The sequence below is a fragment of the Miniopterus schreibersii genome (genome assembly GCF_964146895.1).
Source record: "Miniopterus schreibersii genome assembly, chromosome: 12".
Classification (NCBI taxonomy): domain Eukaryota; kingdom Metazoa; phylum Chordata; class Mammalia; order Chiroptera; family Miniopteridae; genus Miniopterus; species Miniopterus schreibersii.
Window position 1 is genome coordinate 68,259,547 of NC_138112.1, and position 26,990 is coordinate 68,286,536.

General features: G+C 56.7%; 2 protein-coding genes across 18 annotated transcripts in view; one reads left to right on the forward strand and one right to left on the reverse strand.

Annotated features, from left to right (window-relative positions):
- Positions 1-18,440, forward strand: part of MARK2 (microtubule affinity regulating kinase 2) — a 53,356-nt gene extending 34,916 nt beyond the window's left edge. For 4 of the 13 annotated variants that reach the window (XM_081153421.1, XM_081153427.1, XM_081153420.1 and 1 more), the window contains exons 2-19: positions 2,390-2,569; positions 2,809-2,862; positions 5,949-5,997; positions 6,313-6,378; positions 6,466-6,536; positions 6,752-6,808; positions 7,520-7,756; positions 8,173-8,292; positions 8,398-8,497; positions 8,576-8,688; positions 9,607-9,739; positions 9,990-10,168; positions 10,443-10,540; positions 11,435-11,596; positions 12,231-12,488; positions 13,534-13,560; positions 15,555-15,599; positions 16,065-18,201. In XM_081153421.1, the coding sequence (XP_081009547.1) occupies positions 2,390-2,569; positions 2,809-2,862; positions 5,949-5,997; positions 6,313-6,378; positions 6,466-6,536; positions 6,752-6,808; positions 7,520-7,756; positions 8,173-8,292; positions 8,398-8,497; positions 8,576-8,688; positions 9,607-9,739; positions 9,990-10,168; positions 10,443-10,540; positions 11,435-11,596; positions 12,231-12,488; positions 13,534-13,560; positions 15,555-15,599; positions 16,065-16,425 (2,310 nt within the window). In that variant the 3' untranslated portion in view covers positions 16,426-18,201. Of the gene's footprint in view, positions 1-2,389; positions 2,570-2,808; positions 2,863-5,948; positions 5,998-6,312; positions 6,379-6,465; positions 6,537-6,751; positions 6,809-7,519; positions 7,757-8,172; positions 8,293-8,397; positions 8,498-8,575; positions 8,689-9,606; positions 9,740-9,989; positions 10,169-10,442; positions 10,541-11,434; positions 11,597-12,230; positions 12,489-13,533; positions 13,561-15,554; positions 15,600-16,064; positions 18,202-18,228 lie in introns of those variants that run through there. The other 9 variants (XM_081153423.1, XM_081153416.1, XM_081153428.1 and 6 more) reach the window with 4 other exon arrangements.
- RCOR2 (REST corepressor 2) lies at positions 18,385-23,669 on the reverse strand. 5 transcript variants are annotated; one of them, XM_081153477.1, is made up of 12 exons: positions 22,816-23,669; positions 22,022-22,078; positions 21,639-21,719; positions 21,384-21,436; positions 21,139-21,300; positions 20,908-21,032; positions 20,757-20,826; positions 20,457-20,672; positions 20,014-20,091; positions 19,823-19,880; positions 19,466-19,695; positions 18,385-19,354 (listed from the first exon to the last, which is right to left on the reverse strand). In XM_081153477.1, the coding sequence occupies exons 1-12, from the start codon at positions 22,940-22,942 to the stop codon at positions 19,040-19,042; spliced, it is 1,572 nt and encodes a 523-aa protein (XP_081009603.1). In that variant the 5' UTR covers positions 22,943-23,669; the 3' UTR covers positions 18,385-19,039. The 5 variants fall into 5 exon arrangements, with proteins under 5 accessions (XP_081009603.1, XP_081009605.1, XP_081009604.1 ...); XM_081153479.1 differs by having other exon boundaries at positions 19,628-19,695; positions 22,816-23,026; XM_081153478.1 differs by having other exon boundaries at positions 19,613-19,695; positions 22,816-23,026.
- Between the last annotated feature and the right edge of the window lie 3,321 nt (positions 23,670-26,990).

Here is a 26,990-nt window from a genome sequence, read left to right on the forward strand (position 1 = left end):
GATGTGTGGGATCACCCCACATCTTCATCTTTTGGATGGTCTCCTTCCCCCTTTGTAATAATCTCTTCTCCCTCTTAAGGACGGTGTTGATAATAATAAAGCTAACGTGCTGAGTAAGTCCCAGATTTAGGATTTGAAACCTGGCAGTTTGTCTCTGGCACCTACTCTTAAACCCCTCTTGTGGTCATTCCTTGAAGTCCAGCGTGCAGCTGAGCCTGGCAGGGAATGCTGTCCTATGCCACACAGACCAGCCCCTGGGGTCAGAAACACCATGGGCAGAGCAGAGTGCATGACAGGCAATAGGCTTTCTTAATATTTGGCTTCAGAGGGGCAGATGGCCCAAATCCTCAGGTAGATGCTAAATCCCTATTCCAAATTTTGAGGGCTTAAAAACTGCCAAATCATATCCTCAGGAAAGGTGGGAGTGACAAGAAACTCCAGAGGTGATTTAGAGGTTACCAAGGAAACTTTTCCACCCATCTTCCTTTCTTGGGAGTTGGGACAGAAGGAAGGGCCCTGGTAGGCATCTAGCAGCACCTGCAGGGAGATGGAGCTGAGAATGAGAAGTAGACCTTCAGGACCCTGATGGATGTGACTCATAGTGCCCTTTGGTAGACAGAGCAAGTACTAGTGGGGCCTAGAAATGTTCTTCTCTCCAAGGGGAATGACCCCTAGAGTTCCTTTTGTAGGGGAAAAAGCAAATAATTGAAAATCTACAGGTCTAGCAAATGCTGTTTGAGGACCAAACAGGCTTAGGTGAGCTATGGGCTATCTGGACACCAGAGGGCAAGAGAGCTCTATAGGCTGGAGTGTACAGACAGCAAAGGCTTTGGGGACTCCCACTTGCAGAAGAGAGAACTCTCCCTGAGAGGCCAAGGAGGTTGAAAGGGACTTTGCTGAGATGTCAGGACCCTCTCCTTTCAGAATCTATCGTACACATGAGATCTTTTCTCCTTGAAGGTTCAACCCCATGTGCTTCTGGGATCTCAGTCAAGCAGCTCACCCCAAACCAGCCAGCAGCTACTAAGCAGAGAGAAAGAAAGGCCCTCCACCGACACAATGAAGAAGGGGAAACGTCAGTGGCAGATACTTACTTTGTGGTGGTGTTTTTCTGCCCAAAAAGCATCTGGTTGGGGAAGCTCAGGAACCCTGGACAGTTCCTGGGTGCTACCAAGTCATTCTTTTCTTCTGTGGTTTTTGTGGACTTGGTTCACTTACAGCCGGAAGGGGCTGTGAAAGGAAGAACTTTGACTCACACTCCTCTGGTCACCCTGCTCCCCTCCAAATAGTCTCCTTGAATTTTCCAAGGCAGCTGTGGATGTTTCTGAGATGAGGCTCTGGCAGTAGCTCTGTCCCAGTGTGCTGGAGTGATGGCGTCAGGTGTTCTTTGAGAGATAAATCAGGGCTCTAGACAAGACTCAGACCAGACTTTTAACAGTTATACCAAAATATAATTCACATACCATACAGTTCACACATTGAAAATGTACAAATAAATGTCTTTTAATAAATTCACAGAGCTGTGTATCTATCACCACAATCTCCTCACCCTTCTCCGCCCTCCTTAGACCTCCACGAATCTCTTATCTGTCTCTATGGATTTGCCTATTCTGGACATTTCATAGGAATGGAATCATACAATATGTGGGCCTTTGTGACCGGCTGCATTCACTTAGCATCATGTTTAATTGCCAACAAATAGGGCACTATGTGGATATTCCACAGTTTATCTGTTCTCCAGTTGATGGACATTTGTGTCATTTCCACTTTCTGGCTATTATATGAATATGGGATATTTTGAATGAACATGCATATACATGTGTGGACGTACATTTCCATTTCTCTTGGGTATGTACTTAGGAGTGGAATTGCTGGGTTGCAGTAATTCTGTGTTTAGTTAGCCCTTTGAGGAATGTACAAATCTTCGTATGTTTTCACCTGGACCATACCCTTTTTGTGTTATGTTTATATACCTGTTCAGTGCCATTGTCGTTATTTCTGCTTCTTCACACCGTTATTTGAGCGGTGGGGTGTCTAAGAAGGGCAGACTATTGCCTTGCTCAGACCCTGTCATTCAGTTCATTCATTGCACAAGAATTCATTGAGCAGCTGCCATAACACAATCTGCTTAGTTGCTGGGATGTAACAGTGAGTAAATGAGTCTTCTCAAAGTTCCATTCCACTGGGATAGACAACAGATCAATGCCAAGTGAGAAATAGTAAAGGTAAATGTAAAGTGTTGGGTGGCAGTGAGTGCGTCAAAGTCATTCTGATGGTGTTACTCCTGCCTTTGAGATGCAGCCTTCCCACGGTGTGAACAGGCAAGAGGACGAATGTGGGGAACTAGAAGGGCAGCATACTTACAGATGCACATGTTTCTTTCCTGCAGCCCACCTTGGGACACCTCGACTCCAAGCCCAGCAGTAAGTCCAACATGCTGCGGGGCCGCAACTCAGCCACCTCTGCTGACGAGCAGCCCCATATTGGCAATTATCGACTCCTCAAGACTATTGGCAAGGGTAACTTTGCCAAGGTGAAGTTGGCTCGGCACATCCTGACTGGGAAAGAGGTAAGCGCTGGGGTGGGGAACATGGCAGCACCTCCCAACTGTTAGGAGCCCCGTAGGTAGTGGTGGGACTGCTACCACAGCCAATCTCTTGTTTACCAGATGGAAATGTGATCTGAACAAATGGGAGTGCCTAGAGGGATGGGACAAAAAGGAGGTAGAATAGAAGGGAGGAGGTAGATTTGAGTCCTGGGTTTAGTTTGGTCAAAGGGGTAATCTTGGGCTTTCTGTCTCATGTTCAGGTAGCTGTGAAGATCATTGACAAGACTCAACTGAACTCCTCCAGCCTCCAGAAAGTAAGCAGACAGCATCTCCTTTTCAAACCCTCTCTTAAGGGGTCAGTGACCTACTGACCCCATTTGAGTCTTCTCTTGAATCCCTAGTTTAAACTCTCTGGTCATTTCACTGTCCCCACTATCCCTCTCCATGGTTTTGCTACCTGTAGTGCTTTTGCTGGATCATCTGTGTTGGCTCCTCCTGATTGGGCTTCTTGGCCACAGGCACTGGCTCTGTAGAACGCTTTCTGGCCCTTCCCAGCCACTTGGCCTACCTATCTGACCTACTTCTGCACCTTGTTATCTTTTGGCTTTTGGCCAGCCCTATGCAAAAACACATGTTTGTAGCCATTACTAGAAACACATTCCAAGATCCGGAATGATGGAAGGTGGGTCACTCTGGAAGCACAGGGAGAAGGGGAGACAGGAACCAGCCACTGGGTTCTGTGCCAGCTGTGTTTTAGAGAATGGGTATTGAAGACGGGTTTTAGAAGCTAAACTTGTTTCACACCTGTGACAGTGAGTGCAGACTAAGTACAGGCACTCCCAGTTTTTCTTCTCACCTCTAGGCTCCCCTTGGCTAAAAGTCACAGGGCCATGTGCATGTAGTCTTAGTGATGAGGTTGGTCTTCTCCTGCTCTTCTTGACTTACAGTGGGAAACTAAGGTCTCACTTAGCTGGCTGGGGAAACCCTCCAGGTGGGAACACATACCTCCTTGCTCACGAAACTATGAAAAGTAGGTAGGGGCCAGAAAAGGAGACTTTCGTTTGCTGAAGGGGGACAGCTTGCTAGTGACCAGTTGTAGGACTGGAACCTCTGTGTCCTCTCCTTCCATCCTGGGCCCTGGCAGGTAGGAGGAGGAACTCTCCCATTTGGCTCCCAGAAAGCTGCCCTTACTCAGGTCAAGTCATATTTCCTTTGTGTCCTCATACTCCAGCTGACCCTAGTTCCAGTTTCTGACCTGAATTAACCTAGTACTTTTCATCTCATGGCAGATTGAATTTTTTTTTTCATGAGCACATTGTGTGCACAGTGACACTGGGAAGCTTGGGACGAGGAATTGGGGGCTGTTATTGAGAGAGACGCTCTCGGAATTGAGAGTGTGTGGGTTGAGGTGCCCTGACATGCTGACAGCCAAAACCAAAGTGTTTTCTATTTTTTGTTACCCGTGGGATCCCCTCAAGGTTCTTGGTTCAAAGGAAACATTGCTGTCATCAGTAGGGCTTCCCTGCTTGGAGCTTTTCAGAAGGAAGGGAAAGGGGGCTACTCTTGACATGTTGGCTCAGACCCTACACAGTAAAAGCCAGCTTGGTGTGGGCCACTTGGTCTTTGGAGCAGTCCAGCCTGCCATCACTATGATTGCCAGAGTCAGCTAGGCCATCTGATTTTCCACCCCTCCCCCCCTTTTTAAAATATATCTTTATTGATTTCAGAGAGAGGAAGGGAGAGGGAGAGAGAGAGATAGAAACATCAGTGATGAGAGAGGCATTGATCAGCTGCCTCCTGCACACCCCGACTGGTGATTGAGCGCACAACCTGGGCGTGTGCCCAGGGAATCGAACTGCGATCTCCTGGATCCTAGGTCGATGCTCAACTGCCGATGCCAGGCCCACCTCCTTTTTCCTCCCTGCCTCTTCCTGACTGGCTGGAAGGCACCAGTACCAGACAGATGTAGCCATTTGTCTTTTAACACCCTCTGTTACCAAAGCCAATCTGATTCTGGCCAAATGACTGTCTAAATTTTATCCCAGCAATGATCCCTAAAGGACAGACATTGAAGAATAGAGCCCCCTCAGGGTTCTAGACAAGCCCAGAAAACTCCATCCACACTTTCCCAAGAGAACGCCCTTCCAGGTCATGTGGACACCCTCCGGGAAAGAACCCTGGCAGCTGTCTCGGGGCCCCATTTCAGTGCTGCTTCCCATCAGTGCCCCTGAGGTGGGGTCCAGGGTTTTTTTTGCTTCATTCAAGACGACTACCAGGGGGGAGAAAACGAGAGAAGCCTGGCCAGTTTGACTCAGTGGTTAGAGCGTCAGCCTGCGGACCAAAGGGTCTCGGGTTTGCTCCCCAGCCCCAGTCAGGGTGCTTGCAGGAGGCAACCAATCAATGTGTCTCACATCGATGTTTCTCTCCACCCCCCCCTTCCTCCCTTCCACTCTTTCTAAAAAAATCGATGGGAAAAATATCCTCGGGTGAAGATTAACAAAAAAAAGAAAGAAAGGGAGCCAAGGTCAGAATCAGGTTCCTGAAGAATGGAAAGCCTGTCTCGGCTTCTCTTTTCCAGCTCATGAAATTGCTGGGATTTCATTAAAGAAAAAAATGTTCACTTCATTTCATAAACTATACTCCAGACCTCACCCACCCTCCACCCCAAGAAAACTAGTTTTGCTCTTTGTGCAAGTAGTGAGGCCTGGAAGTTACAAAAACCCCACCTCCCGTTCTCTGGCCTCCGCAGAGGGGATGGAGTTCATTCCTGTCACCTTTATGGAAATGTATGGTTCGGAGTCCCTGATTTTGTTTCACAAAGAGAGCGTGAGTGTGTGGAGGTGGATTTGATTAAAATTGGCACCAGCTATATATAGGAGTGACTTCTGTCCCCATCCCAGGGGCCCAGGAGAGGAAGGCCTGCCCACTAGTGCAGAGCCCTCTGACTTCTGTAAATCAGGTGACAGGGTCCCCCTTCAGCACTCCCCCACCCCTCACACAGAGCAAGCTGGATTCTCTGTCACTGAACTTTAGTTCTGAATATTCTGAACATGGGTTCACAATCCTTCCTTCAGAGGCACCCAACCAAAATCTGTCTGCCGTGCGGGGGCAGGATTTGGGTAGACTGCAGCAGAGGGTGAGCCCGGCTTACCCAGGTGCTGAGCTTCAGGGTACAGGCAGCAGGAGCCCAGCTTCCCTCCCGCTGACCCTCCTGCTCTCCCTCCTCCTGACTTCTCAGCCCTCAGAGGCGGGCGTGGATGTGGATGATGCAGGCAGCTGCCCTGTTTTTGTTCCTTGCCCATTTTCTTTTTTGGAAAAAGAATCCTAGCAGTGACTCTTTTGGAGGGGACCTGAGGAAAGCAAGTTGAGCAAGCATGACCCCCATTATCTTATTTTTCAGCTATTCCGGGAAGTAAGAATAATGAAGGTTTTGAATCATCCCAACATAGGTGAGAACCAGTTGTCATTCCGCCCTTTTCTCCTACATCAGGGCCCCTTTCCCAGCATGGATCCTTCTCCCCCAGGCCCTCGCCTTCTGAGGCCGCCGTCTTCAAGGGCGCCTCTGGGGAAGCCCAGCTCAAAATGCAGCTCTGCCTGGGCACGTGGGGCTGCCCTGAGTGTGGCTGCTCTGAGAGGAACTTGTCCTCGGGAAGGGGGGTGCGAAAGGGGGACCTTTCATCCCTAGAATGCCCCTGTACATGTTGGGCCTCTATGTGTGGCCCCTCCTACTTTTTTGACATATGGCTTGGCTTTTTCTCTTGTAGTTAAATTATTTGAAGTGATCGAGACTGAAAAAACTCTCTACCTTGTCATGGAGTACGCCAGTGGAGGTAGGTATGGACCTGCCTCTTCCTGCTGTGCACCCACTGCCCCAGCCCCAACCAGCTCTGACCTAGGCCTGTGCCTATCTCTTATAGGAGAGGTGTTTGATTACCTAGTGGCTCATGGCAGGATGAAAGAAAAAGAGGCTCGAGCCAAATTCCGCCAGGTGGGTGTGACTCCTTCCCTGGAGTATGGGTCCGACCTTGGCCTTTTGAGGTCTGGCATACAGGGAGGGGCTTCCTGTCTGTAAGTGGCCTTTGAAGGGTCCTTTGGGCTTTGTTATCTATGTGACAGCTTGGCATGAGGTCCTAGGGTCCCAGCTCTGCTGGCCCCTATGGCCTACCCTGCAGCTCTGGGCTAACGCTTCTTCCTTCCTTTCAGATAGTGTCTGCTGTGCAGTACTGCCACCAGAAGTTTATTGTTCATAGAGACTTAAAGGTAGGCATGCTCTCCCTCTTGCACCTTTGAGTCGGGGCCCGGTGGTTCATTGTGCCCCTCCATTCACCATGACATAACCATCAGGTCTGAGCATTCAAGGAAGCACCGGCCTTTAATACTTTGGAAATGAGGAAGCCCCTGGGGTTGCTTCTAATGTAGGCCTTACGACTGGGCTTAGGATCCTGATCCAGCCAGCGGGCAGAGGCTCTCAGCCATTTCCCCCCTGGGCCATCACCTTATAGTGCTGCCAGGCGGAAGGAGCACTCCAGCCTTTGCTGGTCCTTCAGACAGCCTGGCGGCTGACTGTGGGAAGAACGCTGACTGTTCTCACGCCTGCGGCACAGCTGCTTGCAGACGTATGTGCACACTGAGATGTTAGAATGTGAGACTGCCTATGGGTCTCCTGGCCAAGTCCTCACAGACATGACCGTGATTAACCTGGGCCTGGCACAGAAGGTTTTGCAGCTCAGAGCGTCTCTGAGCCTTCAGATCCTAGCTCTCACATGGCTGCCTGTGTGAGGAGTGGCCTGCGCTGCCCTCCTCCAGCCCAGCCTGTTCACACTGATTGAAGGGCTGCCCTGGAGTTGGTGGAAAAAGTCCTAAGACTGGAGATGACTTCCTGTTTGTTTTTCCATTCCCCTCAGCTCCTTCCTGTCCAGTGCCTTCGTGTGGTCTACTTGGTTCCCTGACATTTTCCGTCTTACCTCCCAGGCAGAAAACCTGCTCTTGGATGCTGATATGAACATCAAGATTGCAGACTTTGGCTTCAGCAACGAGTTCACCTTTGGGAACAAGTTGGATACTTTCTGTGGCAGTCCCCCTTATGCTGCCCCAGAGCTCTTCCAGGGCAAAAAGTATGATGGACCCGAGGTGGATGTGTGGAGCCTGGGAGTCATCCTGTACACACTTGTCAGCGGATCTCTGCCTTTTGATGGACAGAACCTCAAGGTGGAGTGAAGCGCAGGCTGAGATTATTTTTATTACTTCTCATTTCCTCTCTCAGCCTCTGGTCTTACCCTTGACCTCTCACCTTTGCCACCTCTCTACATTTCTCCCACACCAGAGCTTCAGAGAAGGGCTTGCAAAAAGTAACAGTTAAAGGTCTTCTGCATCCAGTGTAATAACTTCATTTCTCCTTTCGAGGGATGGGATCAGCTCTGTGTCCATTCATCCCCCCAAGGCACTCAGGACTGCAGGCCTTAGGCTGGTCAGACCAGAGGACTCAGGATATTTGACTTCACCGCCTCTCTGGGAAGGGGCCATGTCCCTAGCTCTCTGCCCCCTACTGTATTAGGTTTCTCAGGAGCCCGGATATTGGGTTTCTTAACCTTGGCTTTGGAGTGATTTCAGTTTCCCTCCTGCAGGAACTGCGGGAGCGGGTACTGAGGGGAAAATACCGTATTCCATTCTACATGTCCACGGACTGTGAAAACCTGCTTAAGAAATTTCTCATTCTCAATCCCAGCAAAAGAGGCACTTTAGAGGTGAGCAGTTGAGAGCCCAGCTGGCCAGAAGGTCCCGGGTTCCCAAGGAAACCTTCACTCTGAGTCTCCTTCCTCTCTGCCCTTCCCCTTCACTTTGCTCCCCAGCAAATCATGAAAGATCGATGGATGAATGTGGGTCACGAAGATGATGAATTAAAGCCTTATGTGGAGCCACTTCCTGACTACAAGGACCCCCGGCGGACAGGTGAGGCTGAGCTGGGCCGTGAGGTTGAGCCTGCTTAGGATTCCGGACCAGCCTTAACTATATGTCCCTCCCGTGCAGAATTGATGGTGTCCATGGGTTACACACGAGAAGAGATCCAGGACTCACTGGTGGGCCAGAGGTACAACGAGGTGATGGCCACCTATCTGCTTCTCGGCTACAAGAGCTCCGAGGTGTGTGCCCCTGCTCCATTCCCCAGTCTGGCCAGCCCTGCTGGCAGTGGCACCCCCATGCTTCTATACCCCGTTGAGGGCAGAAGCTCATCTCTGAGTAGGTGTGCTGTTTCTGCTGATGAATTTTAAGCCTGAGCTCTGGTGGCCAAGGTCCTCTGGTCTTTGCTTTCACTGATCTTCATCAGTGAATGAATAGGGAAGCTGGTGGGGTCTGGTCCTGGGTCTGGGTTTCCATATGGGTGAGTAGATCTGGCTCGGTCTGTGTTGGTTAGACTGGGTCTAAGTCAGTCTGTCTGGGTCAGTTCTGTGTTTATCTGGAAATATTTCCATGTTTGTCTCTCTGTTTTTAGAAGTGTGCATCTCTGGGTCTCTGGGTGCATGGGTCCCTGTGTTTTTCTTATAAGAGTCTCAAGTCTGTGTGTTGCTTCTGGCTGGTACTTGTGTCTGGGTATGTGTAACTGTGTGCATGTATGTCCAGTCTCTCATCTGTGTATTTGGAGGCTTCATGAGTAATGTTCTGTCCATCTGGGTCATCATGTCTTATTCTGAGTCTATGGGTGTCTGTGGATGGGCATCTTGATCTCCATCTGTGTCCCCACGTACACTCATGGCCTCTCCATCCTGCTCTCCCCCTGGTGGTTGGCTCCCTCTCTTGGTTCTCACCTTAGCCTGCCCAGGAGGTATGCAAGAGGTCTCTGTGTCTGGATCTGTGTTCCTGTGGCGTGTGCATCCCTCTCTGAGGGTGGGGGTCTTTGTGGGAGGTGGTGTTTCTGTCTGTGTCTCTCAGGATCTGTGTCAGGTACATGTTTCCACAAGTGTTCAGTTGCACATTGGTCTTGCAGGGCCTGGTCATAGGAGCCCTGGAACAGATTTGTGGATCTCTGCCTAACTTCTGCCCTCCCTTTTCTGTTCTTGTAGCTGGAGGGCGATGCCATCACCTTGAAGCCCCGGCCTTCAGCTGATATGACCAATAGTAGTGCTCCTTCCCCCTCCCACAAGGTACAGCGCAGCGTCTCAGCCAACCCCAAGCAGCGGCGCTTCAGCGACCAGGGTGAGTGCTTTTGGGAGTTGCAGGTGGGAACTCACCCCTCTGCTGAGAAGTCACAAGTTCTGGGGGTTTTAGATGACACAGCTGAGTTTTACTCCCCATTCAGCCACTTATTAGAAGCATGGTCTTGGGCAGTTCCCTTCCCTCAGCCTCTGTGAAGTGGTGCTGGTGAGACTGGACAGCACCGCACGTAGGGTGGGCACTCCATGGGTCCCCCTCCTTACCCGTTCCCACTGTCACTCTGGCCCAGCAGCTGGTCCTGCCATTCCCACCTCAAATTCCTACTCTAAGAAGACTCAGAGTAACAACGCAGAAAATAAGCGGCCTGAAGAGGATCGGGAGTCAGGGCGGAAGGCCAGCAGCACAGCCAAAGTGCCTGCCAGCCCCTTGCCTGGCCTAGAGAGGAAGAAGACCACCCCCACCCCCTCCACGGTGAGCCACTTGTCCCCTCCTTCCTCCTCCCCATCCCCCCTCCTGCCTGTCCTCTCCAGGCAGCTCTTAGTCCAGACCCACTCCCTTTGGCTGCCTACCTGACCTTTCCTCTGGGACCACTTTTGCAGACTGTAGAAAGCGCAGCCCCTAAAGTAAAAGCAAAACCATTTTTTCCCTACCCGTGCCTGCTCTTGGTGGAGGGAAAGCAGGTACTGTGACCTGCCGGTAAAATTCTGGTTTTCTGTGACACAACCTTCTTCTCTGTTCCCCACAGAACAGCGTCCTCTCCACCAGCACAAATCGAAGCAGGAATTCCCCACTTTTGGAGAGGGCCAGCCTTGGCCAGGCCTCCATCCAAAATGGCAAAGACAGGTGAGCAGGCCTGGGCCCTGCCTGCCACGCTCCCCAGGAGCCACTTCTCATGGCAGTGACATCTCTCAGCAGCTCCACTTCCCCTCCCTGCTCCCTGGAGTTCTGTCCTGGCTCTGTCCAGTCCAGCTTTCCACACACTAGACCTCCTCCCTGCCCTCCACTCCCCCACCCCACCCCACCCCACTCTATCTCCTTTCCCCTTGCTCCTGCCACCGCTCCTTGCATTGTACCACGTGTGAATCCCTGGTCATCGTGGCTGCCTTCTCGCTTCTTGACTGCATCCAGGGCATGGCAACCGTGCTCCTCTAGGCGTCAGTGCTGAGGCATCATTCTGGCACCCCTCAATTCCTGGGCAAGGCAGAACTGAGATGCCCACCTGAGGGGTCTGCACACTGAGGGTAACTAGCTGTGCCCATGATAGCAGAGCTCCAAGATCCTTGACCATTAGCATCTCTTATTGTATTGTGTTCCTGGCTCTGCCTCTTCTGAGCTTAAAGAAAAGTCCCCTTAGCAACACTCTGCTCTTTCTGGCAAGGAAACATCCTTGTTCTTAGAATTCCTAGGAGACCAGTGCAGCCTGGAGGCAGTTGCCTCCTGTTGGCTTTCCTGCACTTTTGGTTTCCTCCCCCAGGCTCTGGCCTACCTCGCCTTCCTCACCCTGTCCTCCACTCCCCAGCTCGGCCTTCCTCAGCTCTGACTGGTGTCCCCGCTGCTGCTGCTGCTGCTGCTGCTCCTGCTGCTCCTGCTGCTGCTGCTCCTGCTCCTCCCTAGGGCTGACCTGCGTCCTGCCGAGCTCCCAGCTCTGGCCCTTCCCACCCTGCCCTTGCTTCCTAACCCTAGCCTCCTGCCCCCACCCCCCCTAACCCAGGCCTCTCCGCTGCTTTTGTCTCCTAGCCTAACCATGCCAGGGTCCCGGGCCTCCACGGCTTCTGCTTCTGCCGCAGTCTCTGCGGCCCGACCCCGCCAGCACCAGAAATCCATGTCGGCCTCCGTGCACCCCAACAAGGCCACTGGGCTGCCCCCCACGGACAGTAACTGTGAGGTGCCGCGGCCCAGGCAAGTGTGCTGGGGCAGCTGGTGCACCTGCTGCCCTCCACCTGTCCCACCCCCTGCCCCCAACAATTTCTTCCCACCTGGGCCCTGCTCTGTTCTTGTCATCTTAGCCACAAGAAATGGCTTTGTCCCCTGCAGCCAGGAAGTGGAAGGAACAAAAAACAGCTTAATGCCCCTCTTTTCCTCCAGTTCTTCCCTCAGAACAGATATGCCAGAAGCCGTCCTGAGGCTCCAGAAGGAAGCCTTTTTGTTCTGAGCCTTCCTGGACTTCCTTAGGACCCCAGGGACAGTCAGCATCACAGGGACTCAATCCTTAAGGGTTGGTCAACATTGTCCCCTTGAGGTTCCAGTCTGCCTAGCTCCCAAGGAGCCACTTCTCTCCAGCCTGTACTGCTCTCCACACACGTATCCCTCCTTGCCTCCCTCCCTCCCCCAAACCATCTCCTTCCGCCTCACCCAGATGTCCTCCTTACCAGTGTCCTCAGTGGTCACACCCTTCCTTCTGTGTCCTTTGTGATGGCTGCCTCTGCCCTAGCATCTTCCTTCCCTGTTCCCACCCCAGGGCTCCAGGTGCTTGGTGGTGATGGCTTTCTCATTTCCTGATGCATTTTCCCCACCCCCACCTCTTTTCCCACAGCACAGCCCCCCAGCGTGTCCCTGTCGCCTCCCCCTCCGCCCACAACATCAGCAGCAGTGGTGGAGCCCCAGACCGAACTAATTTCCCTCGGGGTGTATCCAGTCGAAGCACCTTTCATGCTGGGCAGCTCCGGCAGGTGCGGGACCAGCAGAATTTGCCCTACGGTGTAACCCCAGCCTCTCCCTCTGGTAACAGCCAGGGACGGCGGGGGGCCTCGGGGAGCATTTTCAGCAAATTCACCTCCAAGTTTGTACGAAGGTAAGTGGGGGTATTAGGGTGACAGAGTGTGAGACCAGGCCTTCCTACCCACCTGGGAGTGGGGATGGGGATACCTGGAACTGGGCTTGGGTCCTGGGGTTAGAAGAGGCTTCTGGAAGCCTAAGAAATTGGATCTTTGTCAACAGCTGAGGTGCCCAGACCCTTCTAGTCCCTCTTAGGTCTCCCCAACTCCTTATACACACCCTTCATTCTCTGGCCCAAGCAGATGGCCGATGCTGATGCCGCCTCCTCTCTAGGAGAGTGTGAACTCAGATGCTAAAATAAAAGCCCCCTCTTCTCCTGGGTTCCCATGGAAACTTATATTTGGTGACGCAGCTGCAAAGTCATGAGGCCTGAGCCAGGCTGGGCCAGCAAGGAGAGTTTTTCCTGGTCTTTTGTCTTGCCCTCTCTGACCTCCTTTCCCCCAACCCAGTTGGTTAAGTCTGGCTGCAGCCACTCCCCTGTGCCACAGCCATGTTCTTCAGCCCAGGCTTGCCAGGATGAAGGCCATAAATGCAACAGCTGGTGGGGGGGCCCAGGGCGGCGGCCTCCCTTGCAGCCTAATGCACTGATTTCTTGTGTGGGAATCAGGTTGGGGATTCTTTTCATGAGGTTTCTCATACCTGGCTACCCACCACCCTAAAGGGACAGTTTTGATTCTTGAGGTGCATCCAGCAATCTGGATACTCTGTCTCTATTCCACCCCTTCCTCTCCCACCTTAGTAGTGCTCAGGAAGCCGCAGGAGGCTTGGAGACAGCAGGCGTGCCTGCCCTTCCTCCTGCACTTCAGCCCGCTCAGCTGGAGTAGACAAAAGCCTTGCCCCTTTCCAGCCCTGGAATGCTGATGCAGGGCTGCAGGGTGGGCGGGAGCAGATCCCACGCCTGGGACTCTAGTCTCGCTGAGCGGCTCTTCCACAAACAGGGTGACCCTTGAACCTGTAAAGCCCACTCCCTACCTGCTTATCCACATACCGTCTTGTTGGTTTTTGTGTTGTTTTTTTTTTATTTCTTTTTTTATTTTGTCTTTTTTTGTTTGTTTTTTTAGAAATCTGTCTTTCAGGTTTGCCAGAAGGTAGGCGTTGAGCCCGCTGTGTGTGTGTGTGTCTGTGTCCTGTGTCCTGTCTCTGTCACTAACCCCCCTTTTCTCGCTCTTGCTCCCTCCTCCATCTGCTAACCACGTCTGTGTGGCCCTCTCTGCCATCTTAAAGGGATGAAGACTGCTCTGACTGAGCAGTCACATGAGGCCACATTTGCCCACTCAGGGCAAATGGCGTTGAAGATGATGGGCCTGTCCCCAGACAAGGGGGATCTTCTCAGGGAATTCTCCCTTTAAGATTGTCTTCTCCCCCTCCTCCCCTCCCCCCAACCCCTCACCTCTGGGTCTTGGTCTTTGGTCACAAACATTGGGTTTCTTTTCTGGCCCTTTCCCCTGTCTGTGCATGCGCTCTGAAGAGGTTCTCCCCGCCGAGGTCAAAAGTGCATCTGGGATGGTATCTCACTCTGGGTCTCCTGGCTTCCCCTTCTGTAGTCCCTGAAACTTCAGGGCTCTGTGAACTCTTGCCCCTATCCTATGGGATGGCAGGACTTCAGAGATACTACAGGGACACTGGGGTCCCAGGGCTTCAGTCTGCTGCCTCCAGGCCCAAGGAGCCTTTGCCTCACGAGTGGGGCACAGCACCCCCTTCTGGCAGCTCTTGCAGAACTAGGCCCACCCCCCACCCCAGCATATCTGCCTCCAGCAGTATCTGGATGAACCAAGCTACCTCCCCTCTGGGCTGTTTTTTCCAGATATGGCCTGTGGCTTCCAAAGAGCCAGGAGCTGGGATGTTCTAGGGCCCTGGCAAAACAATGGGAGAGCTCCCCTCAGGCTTCTCCCTTCCTGTGCGGGATCCTGGCTCTGCTACCACACTTGGTCCTCTCCTCATTCTCTCTGGAGGCCAGGGTGTGCCAAACACCAAGCTGAAGACCGTGGGCCAGGTTGAGAGCCCTGGTTTCCCAAGGTTATCAGCCCAGGCCCTGTGCTGGGACACCTGACAGGCACTTTGGTGTCCCAGCTGACAGAAAAACAGCCAAGACAGGGTCTTCAGGCTTTCCCTCTTCCACCTACCGAACCCCACCCAGCTCTTCACTGCATGGCTGGCTGTTGACTCATGGGGCCCCAGTGGGGGCCTGCCCTGCAGGGTGCCTCCACCCACAGGGCAAGAGCCAGGTGGGGCTGGAGAGAGCAGCCAGGTTCCTTCCCTTATGCAGCCCAGGCTCCCAGCTCGCAGTGCGCTTGTCTGCATTTGTGTGTCTGTGATGTCTTTGTGTTCCTTTTACATGTGCTGCTGCTGCTCTCTATCTCTCTCTCCTCACACCCCTGCCCTCTGCAATTCCCAATTTCCCAGCTCCGGGCACCCGTTTTCCAGCCAGGAGCTGGAGAAGCCGCTCAGCGGGGCCAGAACCTCTTCCCTTCCACCCCACCCTCCACCCCCAAGGTGTCTGCCCTGCCCTTCACCCTCTCTTCTGTATAATTGGTTGGCCTGGCAGCCTGGCAGGCAGGGGAGCTATCAAAGAATGGGGGAGGTGGGCTTGTCTGGGGCCTTCTCCTCTGCACCCATCCCCAGGCATACGAAAGCAGTTCCAGAGCTTGACCCTTTGAGCCTCCTGAGAGAGGCCTCTGTTTACCCCCAGCCCCTTCCCTCCAAGAGGACTACAGTTCTGGGACCTGTACAGTGCACAGAAGACCCAGTACAGCAGGAGCCCTGGCCGTTGGCGACCTTGCCTCGTGCTGACTGCTCCATATGTGCGCCTGCACTTCCACACCCTCCCCTACCTGGGAGCAGAGGCTCCTCCCCAGCACACATCTCTGGGCATGTGGGGAGGGACAGGGCTCCCTGTTGGAAAGGGACAGTGGCACTGCCAGTAAGAGGTGCCACAGAGCCATGTTGGCCTGCCAGGTGATGGGAAAGTGGCCTTTGGGCTTGGGTCCGGTGGCACCTCCCTGGACTGCCCTCACCTGGGTCTGCGGCGGTGGAAGGAGCGAGAGGTCCCAGCACTAAACTCTCCCTCGCTCTGTTTTTTGAGGAACCTGAATGAACCTGAATGCAAAGAACGAGTGGAGACGCTCAGGTGAGAGGGCTGGAGCCAGCACCGGCCCTGCCCCGGGCCACCGGGCTTGCTATGCACCTCCTGCTCCTCTCCTTCTGCCAACCCTGTTGCCACCCTCTTGAGGCCTCCCTTTTCCTCAGAGAATCTCCACAACCCAGCTCAGGTGTGGGCCCTTCTCAGATCCTAGTGTATTCTGGAAGGAGGAGCCCTGGTCACCTGTCTGCTTCAGCGCTTCCTCTGTCCAGTCTGAACCGCTCAGAGCTATTGAGCACAAGCTCCCCTTTCTTCCCTGACCCTCCCCTCTTCAAAGGAAAGCACGGAACTGTTACCCCTGCCCCACCAGGGCCCAAGGAGGAGCAGGACTGCCCATTCCTCTTGCCCGCCCTCTGCTCTCCTGTCTGGTCTCAGGGTCTGTGTGCCAGGGTGGCTGCCCCATTGGGTGGGATGCCTCAGCCCCCGCTGACGCCGCCTCTGCCCTCTCCGCAGACCTCACGTGGTGGGCGGCGGAGGCAATGATAAAGAAAAGGAGGAGTTCCGGGAGGCCAAGCCACGCTCACTTCGCTTCACGTGGAGCATGAAGACCACGAGCTCCATGGAGCCCAATGAGATGATGCGGGAGATCCGCAAGGTGCTGGACGCAAACAGCTGCCAGAACGAGCTGCACGAGAAGTACATGCTGCTGTGCATGCACGGCACGCCGGGCCACGAGAACTTCGTGCAGTGGGAGATGGAGGTGTGCAAACTGCCACGGCTGTCTCTCAACGGGGTGCGGTTTAAGCGGATATCAGGCACCTCGATGGCCTTCAAAAACATTGCCTCCAAAATAGCCAATGAGCTGAAGCTTTAACAGGCTGCCAGGAGTGGGGGGTGACGGAGGTGGCCCGCTGGACTTAGCTGCTGGGCCACCACTCCAGCCCACCTGGGCGAGACTGCAGAGACAGATTGGCGTGTCTCCCCCTGCTGGCACTTCTCCCTCCCCGCCCTGCTCAGTTTTTTCTTCCATGTTTGTGGGGATGGGAGATGGTTCTTGCCCCCCACGTTTACCCCTGCCCAGATATTCCCCTTCCCCCTCTCTCCCACAGGAGGTAAAGGAAGGGAGGAGGGGTAGGGGGGCAGGGCTCCCCCTCGGTACTGCGGTTGCACAGAGTATTTCGCCTAAACCAAGAAATTTTTTATTACCAAAAAGAAAAAAGAAAAAAAAAATCCCAGCGGCCACCTTTCCTCCCTGCCCCATTGGGACAGTCGAGACTGGATCTGTGGGGTTTCCCGGGAGGGTGGCTCAGGGCTGGAACACTCTCAGGCAAGAGTGGTGGAGTTCCCTGTCAGGCCCTCCGCCAGGCCCACTTTGGGCTTCTCCCCTCTCCTCCCCCCCTTCCCCTCCAAGCAAACCACCAGAGGTGGCCTTCCCCTGACCTCAGGCCCCTAGGCTGGAGCCTGGGGGGCTAGGGGCTGGGGTGGGGGTGCTGCACAGCCCTGAGGTGGGTGGGCTGGCAGCGAGGCACGGGGCTCTGGCCTCCCTCCATACTGTATCCTCTGCCCCCCTTCCCCAGAGCTGGGCATTTCCTTCCACAAGCTGCTGTGGGGACTTTTGTCCCCCCCTCCCTCAAAAGTCTGTGCCATCTTGTCCACCCCCTCCCTGGTAGAAGGCGGGGCTGACCCTAGGGCTGAGAGGGGAGGGGACTGCAGGGCAGATGGGCCCCTGGGCTCCCAGGGGGCCGCCTGGGCTGCTAGTCTTCAAACAGGGACGCTGGGCATTCTCCATTCTGGGAGAGCCTTTTGTCTGAAAGCACAGCCCCGCTCCCGTTCCTCTTCCCTCCCCACTGCTCCCGTCATTGGCATTAATCTGGGCACCAGCTAGTTCCATAGCAGTGACTTCCCTCACCACTCATCTCTGGGCCTTGCCTTTTTTTTCCTGACACTGTCGCCCCTCCTCTCAGGAGACACTGCCCAGAGCTTCCTAGGCCACCTGGCAGGAGGCTGGATAGGGCAGCAGGGCCGGGAGCCTCTGCCCTCCACTGGGTGGGGGGACAGATAGGCCAAGTGACTCCCAACTTGCTAACCTCCATGGCCTGTGTGGGAGTGGCTGGTTATGGGCGCTTGGCTGGTGGCGGCCGCTGCATCCCTTAATTTATTTCTCTGCTGTTTCTGTTCTTGAGAAATTGGGGGAAGGGGTCCTGCACAGAGGCTGCCCCTACCCTCACCTAAGTTGTACATTTTTTTGTGATGGGTTTTATTTTTTATTTTATTATTTTATTTTATTTTTTTGATTTATGATGACTCCACCCCTACTCATCACCCCCACTCCCAGGCCAGGCTCCATGGCAAGTAAAGCCCTTGGGTCCCAGGAAGGGGCCTTGCCAACCTCAGTCCTCCTGCCCCCAAGCCCAACTTCGGGGCTCAGCTCCAACCAAGGGCTCCCCCTCCTTTCCCCCTCCCTCCCTCCTGCCCTATGGAACAGCCCTGGTGCTCCGAGGGGCTGGGAGGGCATGGCTTGGCTCCCAAAGGGGGTGGTGGTGGCCAGGGGGCTCCCAGGCAAGGTGGCCCCTCCCCACCCAGTCCCCACTCCTGCACTTAGTTTCTCCTCTGGATCAAACACGTAATAAAGAGAATGTTTGGAATCTGAGCTACCTCCTCCTCTTTCTTCTCGCAGCTGGGCAGGGACCCAGTCCCTGTGGGCAAGATGTAGCCCAGCCGCCTTCCTTGCAGAATGGATTCCTGTCTGGGGCCGGCGGCACGCCCTCCCACCCTCATGGCTGTCAGGAAGCAAAGCCCAGGGTCCTTACACCAAAAGGGAAAGAGGACTGAGTGAGCTTGGAAGGTTTTATTTATTTTTTAAAAACATTGAAAAATAAACCCATGTCTGCATATGTTCCTTTCTCTAAGCTTTTGGGCGGGGAGCATAGTGGGCACCCTCAGAGCTTCTTGGCACTTCCCACATGGCCAGAAGACAGGAGAGCTTCCCCTTAAGCCTTGGCTGCTGTCAGGCCCCAGGGGACCTCTCTGCCCCCCTCCCCCTTACAGCCCCCTCCCTACCTCACCCCAGACTTATTGCTAAAAGAAGGGAAAGAGGAAGAACAGCCAACAGGCCAAAATGTCCTCTCCCCCACCCCCCAAGCTACGATCATGACCCTCTCTACACAAAGGGTAGGGCCAAAAGGCCAAACCCCAGCACAGCAGACTAGGACGCAGCCATTCCAGTCCCATCCAGGAAGAGAGTGCCCTCAGGCCAGCTCAGAAGGCCCTGAATCCCAGCCAGGGCTGGGGTGGTGGAAGGGATGGGCTTAGCTGCCAGAAACAGGTCAGAGCTGTGTCAGTCTTCTGCCCAAGATGGTCAGCAGCTCAGGGTCTTTGAAAGACCTGGCAAGAGCTCTAGTCCCTTCTGTCCTCAGTGAAGCCAGAGGTATCCAAACACATCCAGCAAAGATATTCTGGAGCCTCTGGTTGGTGGAGGGCCTCAGGACTCAGAGTGAGGGTGCTGGAGGCTCCAGGGGGGCTCCAATCAAGGTGGGTGGGGGCTGAGGGCCAGGGCGGGCACTGTGGCGGGAGGCAGCCAGGGCAGGGCGGATAAGAGGTGGTGGGGGCTGGTTGGGGGCCAGCCGGGGCTGGAGGAAGCGGCCCTGCTGTAATGGGGGTGGCTGGCGGAGCAGGGTAGGAGCTGTGGGCAAAGGTGGCCTCAGCAGTGGGGGTGGCTGGGATAGCGATGTGGGGGGTGGAGGGGGGGGTGGCGCAGGGGGCACGGATCGGGGCACAGATGTTGAGACGGATGTAATCTGGACCTGAGAGGAAAAAAGAAGAGTGAGAAACCAGGCTCCGCCATGCCCCCAGCCCAGCCCAGGGATGTGAGCAGTTCCTCTCCTCTCTAAAGGGTTCCTCTCTCCCCCTCTCACCTCATCATCTTCCTCTAGGGCAGGGGCTGGCAAGGGAGCCCCTCTCCTGGCCTCCTCCATGGGGACCGGGGCTCCAGGGGTCCCATCCTGCTCAGCCTCCCATTCCTGCAGCACCTCCTCCAGATTGAAGCGGCGCCGGTAACTCACAAAGAAGGTCTTCACCTGGGTCAGAGTCTTGTTCCCAATCACCTCTGCAATAGCCCCGAAGTCTTTGCCATACCTACGGATAGCTGCAAGAGTCAGAGGGCAGCACAGTGTGAACACCACAGAACCAGCAGCTTCCTGAGCCTGCCTCTCTGCCCAGCTCCTTGGAGGGGGGAGATTCCTGGGGCCCTCTGTTCTCATAGCCTAACCCACCTTGTACAGCCAGAAGCTGTTCGTCTGTAGTCCAGCGGGAGTTGAACTTGGTGTTGGCCTGGAGAGCAAGGAATATACCCCTTACACTCGAAAACATAAACAGAGGCCCTGCTCTCCAAGCAGAATGCCCCTTTCTGCTCTGCCTCCAGAGAGAACCCCTTCCTGCAGCCCAACAAGAAGAGCAGCCTCACCTCAGGGGGACGGAGGGGATCAATGCCGCCCTCCAGGGCTTGCCGGAGGCTGCTATTGGTCTGCTTCATGCTTTGCACCTGGAAGGCCAGGAAATGAAGGAATATCAAACTTCATGCCAGGGAGGCTGTCAATCCCAGCCCTCACCTGGGCTCTACTTCTGCAGACACCAGTGCCACTTTCCAGCAAAGCTCTTTGCTACCCACCACCTAGCTCATTCCGCCTCCACAACCACTCAGTAGGGGAGGTGCTGTGCTTCACTCCTTTTCACAGACCAGTTTTTTTAAAGGCCCAGAAAAGACTGCCAAGTTACCCAGAAGGCAGGGCAGGGGCAGAGGCAGGCTTGGCACCTGCACCTCTCCCTTACACCTCAGCTGCCCTAAGTCATAATTCCCAGTTGCCAACTGCTCCGTCTGCATGGCCCCTTCTTTTCTCAGGCCCCCACCTGGCGCTTGAGGGAGATGAGCTGGGAGTCAAGGCCTCGAAGGGTGAGGTTGGCAAGGTCTGGGCTTCCCGACACTGCAGTGAGGCCCTCGGGGCTCAGGTACATGCCCTTGGGTGGGCGCCGCCGGGTTCTCAGTGGGTGGTGACGATACTGAGACCCCTGGGCCTCCTTCTTCCCCGGACCTGGGCGGGCATTCAGGGGCCGAGAGGGCAGAGGCTGCCAGAGAAAGGAGAGGAAGAGGGTGGTGCAGAGCCCAAGGAGAGGGCAGGCAAGTGGGCCAGACCAGCTCTGGGACCTCACCTCTCTCTTGGGGTCTCCAGCATCTGGCTCTCCCTCACTCACGGCTCCTCGTCCCTCTTCAAGCTCATCACTGCTGACAGGAGCCAGGGAAGAATTGAGGCAGGGGCCTCAGCTTCCTCCCACCCCCCATGGCTTGTCCCTGGACCCCCACCTCTCTTCTTTGTCCTTTCGGCCCCCCAGCCGCCGAGCCTGTCTGTCCATCACACTGGTCCGACTGCGGGTCTTCTTCCAAGAGTAGTAATACTTCACCAGGCTGGGGATCAGCTTGTCGGGCAGCTGGAGGGGCAACGCCAGAGGCTGGGGCCACCCAAGAGTCTGGGCCCCGGGCAGGCTCATCAGAAAGGAGGGACTGAGGAGCGATGGCGGGGGTGGAGGGCTTTACCATCTGCTGGATCCGCTGGAAGCACTTGCCATGGAAGCCAAAAGCCTGTTCAAACAGCACCTTGTCCTCTACGGTCCACTCATCGGGGAACGGTGTGAAGTTGGCCAGGTCAGCCAGCGACTTTTCCACGTCGTGCTTATGCCACAGGAGCATGCCCAGTGCCTGGCCCAGGAGAGGGGACAACTCAGGCTTAGCCACCCCAGTACTGTCTGGTCCCCACCCCAAATCCCGGTGCCAAGGCTCACCTGCTCAATATTGTAGCCATGCTTCTCCTTGGCCATTGCAATGTACTTGTCAACTGCAGGAGTGGATTGGGCCGGGTCTTGGATGAGGGATTACAACTCCTAACCCAAGCCCCCCCAGACAGGGATATGCCCCCAAGCCTGAGCCCTAGGGCAGGGACTGAACCCACACCTCTGCCTCCAGCCCACTTCTGAGACAGACTGGCATAAACCCCAGCCCCCAGGGATGTGCATGAACCCAGGGTCCCACCCACTCACGCTTGGCATCCGACACACAGTGGTTGGGCGACCACACCAGCATCCCCTTCAGTTCCTTGTTGCTGTAACGTGCAGGGCTCTCTGAAAGGCAGAGGAGCAGAGGAGGAAAGACAGATCAGCCTAGTGGCGCTGGCCTGGACCCATGGCCAGAGGGCGGCAGAGGAGAGGGGCCTGTGAGGTGAGGCCCAGAGGGGAGGAGGGGCAGAGACCTAGACAGGAAGGCAGAGCAGAAAAACTAACCATGCCATGGGGCCACCCACCCCCGCCTGCCCGCCTGGCCTGTCCTTCCAGTGGGCGCCAGCCAAGGGCTCCCCCAGGTGGGGCTCAGGGCCAAGCCATGGGCCCTCTGCTCCCCTCCCTGTGCAGCCTGTCCTGCCACTCACCAGGCTTGCACTCCGGAATTACGGCCTGGTAATTGGTTCCAACGCGGATCATGCTGTCTGTGGAGCCAGGGGGAGGCAGTCAAGACTCCACGGAGGGAGGGAGGGAGGATGGGAGGATGTGGCGGGGGAGGTGGCTGGCCTGGAGTTCTTCCTAAGCACCCAGGGCCCCCACCTTCCAGGAGGCTCACTTTTCCCTCATCTTTCCCCTCAGTTACCCTCAGCCATAGAGGAACTGGAAGAGGAAGAGACCCTGCCTAGTCATAGCCTATGGGGGCTAGAGGGGGGACAGAGGACAAGGGGCCAGTTTTAGAGCCCAGACCAGGCAGAGCCCTTTGTTCTGGCTGGGGGGTGGGGGGAGGTTGGAGGGCTGCCCCTAGATCAGGACCACAGCCCTGCAGGGAATCCAAGGCTCCTCCCCACCACATGAGCTTCACAGCTTGGTGTGGAGGTGTCTTTCCAGACCCTGCCCCAGCCAGACTCAGTCCCCTGCAAGGTGGCAAGGTATGAGGGACCCAATCTGCGGATGGGAGGGACACCTTAGTCCCTCAAGGGCTGAGGGCAGGGCGCCGGCGGACAGGATCTCCTCCTCCGCAGCTAGGGGCCCAGCCTCCAGATTCCCTGTGCTGGCAGCCCCAGGCTTTGGGGAGAAGCAAGGCAGAGGCTCCAATCCAAGGGGGGGGGCAGAAACCATCAGTATAATAAGCCCGTGGTCAGCAACTCTCCCCCTCCCCGCCCGCCCAATCCCCGCCTGCGGGGGGCGGGGGGCGCCTTTAACCCTAGGCCTCTGGGCTCACCGTGCGAGTGCTCCTCCTCGCTGCTGTCATCCTCCGAGTGGGGCTGTCCGCCGTTGGGCGCCGTCTTGGCCCGGCTGCGGGACAGGATCCCGGAGCCCGCGCTCGGCTTCTCCATCACCGAGGGCATTACCCCGCCCAGCTGCCCCGGGGGGCGCGGGAGCCTTAGGAGAGCAACCGGGGGTTGCCGCGCTCGCCTCGAGTGCCGTGCCCGGCCCGGCCTGGAGAGGTCGCCACTGAGGCTACGAGAGGCAGGAGGTCAGCGTGGCTAGGGTCCGGCGGGCCGGGAGCCCAACGGGCAGCCCAGCACTCTCCGCGACCCCCACGGGCGAGGGCGTCGGAAAAGTTTGTGCAGAAGTGGGGTACGCAGGGGAATGAGCGCAAGGTCCAGTGCGGCTGCGGGGCGCGCTCGCTCTGTGCGCTCCCCGGGACTGGGGGTCCCCCGGGAGAAGTCAGGGCGCCCTGCCCTCGGGGCGCCCCGGAGCCCCACCGCCCTACTGCCCGCGCAGTTCAGCAAGCGGGCGCTGCAGCGCAACTGGCACCCCCCGCGGGCTCCGTGCCTCTCGGTTACACCGGGATGCCCCAGTCCCCAGGCGGGTATGCCTGTCCCAACCAGACCCCTGCCTGCGACCGCGGCCGGCAGGACTACGGAGGTGGCGGCGGGACCCTGGCGGTGGCGGCGGGACGGCGCGCACGGCGCGCGGCGCTGGGGCAGAGTTGCGGGAGGCGGGCGGAGCGCAGCCGCGGGCACCGCCTCGCACGCTCTCCAGCGCGCTCGCTCTCCCTCTCCCCGGCGCGCTCGGGCTGCTGCTCGCTCGCCCGCCCGCTCTCCGCCGCTGCTCGCTCCTCGCGCACACAATGAAGCTGCTGGCAGGGAAGTAGTGCCGGCTGCGGCCTCAGCACCCCTCCCCCAGCCGATGCCTCCGCCAGCTGAACATCTGGCCCTGGGGTGGGAGGGAGGGCCCGGGGGGCGGGGCCTGGGGGCCGGGGCTAGACCTCCTGGGGGTGGGGTCAGAACCAGAGTGGTGAGCGCTCCCTTCCGCGGGCCCCCGGGGCTCTCAGACTTGCCCCTGGGGGAGACCTCCCTGTCCCCCAGCAGTAGCTGGGGGTCAGCCCCACCCACGCGCACACCAGTCCCACACACCAGTGGGCTCGAGTTACTGCCGCCTGCCCCGGGGGCCCTGAGGCCGCCTGCCTGCCCGCCCGGGTGGAGCCCAGCTTTTCCTTCCATTTCCCTTCCTGCCAAGGAACTCCCCGCCCCCCCTTCCGCAGGGGGGACCCCCCCTTCAGGCGCCCTTGGGGGCCAGAGCGGATGGGAGGCTGGACAGGCCAGGAATGAATTCCTCCAAGGGCTACTCGGCCAAACCTAGCTTCTGGTGCATCTGCGGGTCCCCAGGGGTCACCCCGATTCCCTTTCATTGCTGCAGTGTGCACCCCAAAACAGTGGCATAAGGGGCTGAGGGATAGAAAGTTGAGAGGTGTAGGGAAAGGTGTGGCTGCAGGGAGAGAGAGGAGCTGGGTTTCCTCCCCACTAGGTTCACTGTCACCCCAGCTGGGAGCAGCATCCCCCTCCCCCAGGACAAGCACGGGCAGAGTGACAGACCGGGAAGCGGGTAGAGCGGCACAGACGGAGACGGGGGAGGGGGGTGGGCAGAGACTTTCAAAGCCAGACCCAGCCACCCTGCCAGGCACACAAAGAGCCAGCGTACATCACCGGCGGCGGCTGGGAGCCTGCGAGCTACGCCGGTGCCCATCCCCGCAGCCCGGGGCACGTGCGGCAGCGCACACAGGCCCGAGCCCCCGCCCGCCGCCCCTCCCACCCGAGCCCCTGACTCCTAGACACACCTCCACCCGCGCGCACCCCGCTGTGCCCAGACGGAGCCGACCGTGCACTCGCACCCTCCACTCCCTTCATTTCCTCGGCCACTCTGTAATCAGATTCCTAAATTTAGAAGCAACCCAGGGCCCAGCCAGGGATCCCCGCCCCCACCCGCTGCCTCAGGCCAGCCGGCCAGGGTCCTGCGGTCGGTTCACGACCTGGTTGGGGCCTCCTGGTCCTGGGGGCTCCTCGAGGCGGCTGGGCAAAGTCAGCCACGACTCCACCCGGCTGCGGAACTGTCGGGCCACATGGGGCCACCCAGCCCGCGGCCACGTTGCCCGCCACACCTCGAGCCATAGCAGAGCTACGGGGCCTTTTTCCTCTTAAATCATGGATTGGTCACCAAGCCCCAGGGAGGGGGAGGTCTGGACAAAGGAGGGGAACGCACGGGTCAAGGGCAGATCTGAGCTAAGGGGGCTGCTACTAGATGAAAAGATCCTCCCCAGCCTGACCCTTCCTGAGTGGCAGGGTTCCACCCCGCCCCCAGCACCTACAGTCTTTAGGGAGGCTGTCATCTCTGTCCCCTCCTGCCTGGCAGGCAGCCATCGCTGCACACAGCCCTCTCCTATGATGGAGTCTTCCATCTTACCCACACCAGAACCCCATTAGGCAGAACCTGAGTTGGGTTCCCCATCCCCCTACCCTCGCCTCCTTTTGCGGCTCACACTTAGTATCCAGAGCCCAGCCCCTCACCCCCAAGCATCAGCATCGTGCATATTCTGGCCCCCCTCCTCCAGGGCTGCCCCAGGTACCCCCAGCATCCCCCAACACACACACACACACACACACACATAAGAACCTAGTTCTGTTCATCTCCCTAGAGCCTGGAGCTCAGGGGGAAGATTCTGCTCTGGAGGTGGGGGCAGGGGAGGTTTATTCTTTGGAGTTGGAGGGGGAGTTCCTAGGCCCTGGTGTGATGAGGCTTTTGCCTAGGAGGTGGGACACAATACAGGAGAGGTATCCTAGGAGTTTGGGGGTAACCGTATGGGCCACAGTATCCAGAGAGGGGGGGCATTCCTAGTGAGAAAACACCTCCCCAAGGGGCAATGGCGGCAGGGTTAGAAGGGGGAGGGGCAAGGCCCCACCCTCCCACCTGCTGCAGCTGCCCCCTCCCCAGCTGGCCCCCTCTTTTGTGCAAAGCCACACAAAGGACAAGGGGCCCCGGCCGGCCTGGCCATCTGCTCCCAGCAGCCTGAAGGCTCTTAAAGAGACAGCACCCCCTCCCTGCCAGCCTGGGGCTGTGGGGCCGAATGGAATGGGCTGCTCTGAGGGAGCGGTACCCCAAATCCCACCCACTTTCCCCCTGGCTCCCCTATCCCCTAAGTCAGGAATCATATTTCCCCAGGCAAGGGGCGCAGAGGTGCCACGTGGTCAGAGACATGAGGGTGCTGGAGGGGAGAGGAGAGGCAGCCAGGGGAACCAGCCCCTCCTCCCCTTCAGCTTTAGGTGGCAGAGGGGCCAGCAGAGCTCCAAAATGTGGCCCTAAAACTGGGGTCCGTTACTTCCCTGAGGCCACCTCTGAGCTGCTGGTCTGCAGGAAGGCTCTCCCCGCCATTGTCACTGATGAGCCCCCCTCACCCTTCCTCAGGGAGGATGACAGTGCCTTCTTTCTGAGGGCTGCGGGCCAGGATGCAGGCCGCCTTGCAGCCTTGCAGCCTTGCAGCAACCCCACGATCTGGGGCACATTTATTTCCTGCATTTTCCAATTGAGGAAACTGAGGCTTTGCTCAGTCCCCACAGAGGCCTCCACAAAGCCCTTGGCTATGTCTGAAGGCTGCCTCCCTCCCTAGGCCCAGATAAGTTTCCTTAACCGGAGATCCCCAGGGAAGCCAGGCCAAATCCCTGCTCAGGGCCTTTGTCACACTGCTAGGGACACAAGTTTACATTATTTGTGTGATTGTTTATATCTTGTCTGTCTCCTAGCTGGGCTGTGGGCAGGGATTGTGTCCACCATGTTCACTGCTGTAAAGTTCTCAGTGCCTGGCATGCAGTAGGTACTTAATATTTGCTGAATGAATAAATGTCAGGAGCCCAAAAAGCCTTCCTCTTCCCAGGGCTCCTCTGTCCCCTGCCTGTTTGGCACCTTGCCTCCTCCCTCTCAAGGTGAGGCAGAAGGGACAAAAGTTGAACAGGGATGCTGGGAGAGAAAAGGAGGGTGACCTTGAGCGAGCCACCGAGCCACCAGGCCTCCCCTCACAGTTCCCTCCTCCCAAAGGCGTGGGCAGCTCCAGCCAATCCTGAACTCACATCCCTGCCAGACAGACTGGGACTGTCCCGAGCTCTGGCCGCTGCGGTGTGG

Bases quoted from the DNA above. Each gene is read 5' to 3' on its own strand.
- RCOR2 (XM_081153477.1), bottom strand. From the start codon at position 22,942: ATGCCCTCGGTGATGGAGAAGCCGAGCGCGGGCTCCGGGATCCTGTCC. The intron at 21,720-22,021 runs GTGAGTGGCAGG...TCTGCCTTTCAG, and splicing joins AATTCCGGAGTGCAAGCCTG to AGAGCCCTGCACGTTACAGC. The intron at 19,696-19,822 runs GTGGGTTAGGCT...TGACTCTTGCAG, and splicing joins ACAGCTTCTGGCTGTACAAG to CTATCCGTAGGTATGGCAAA.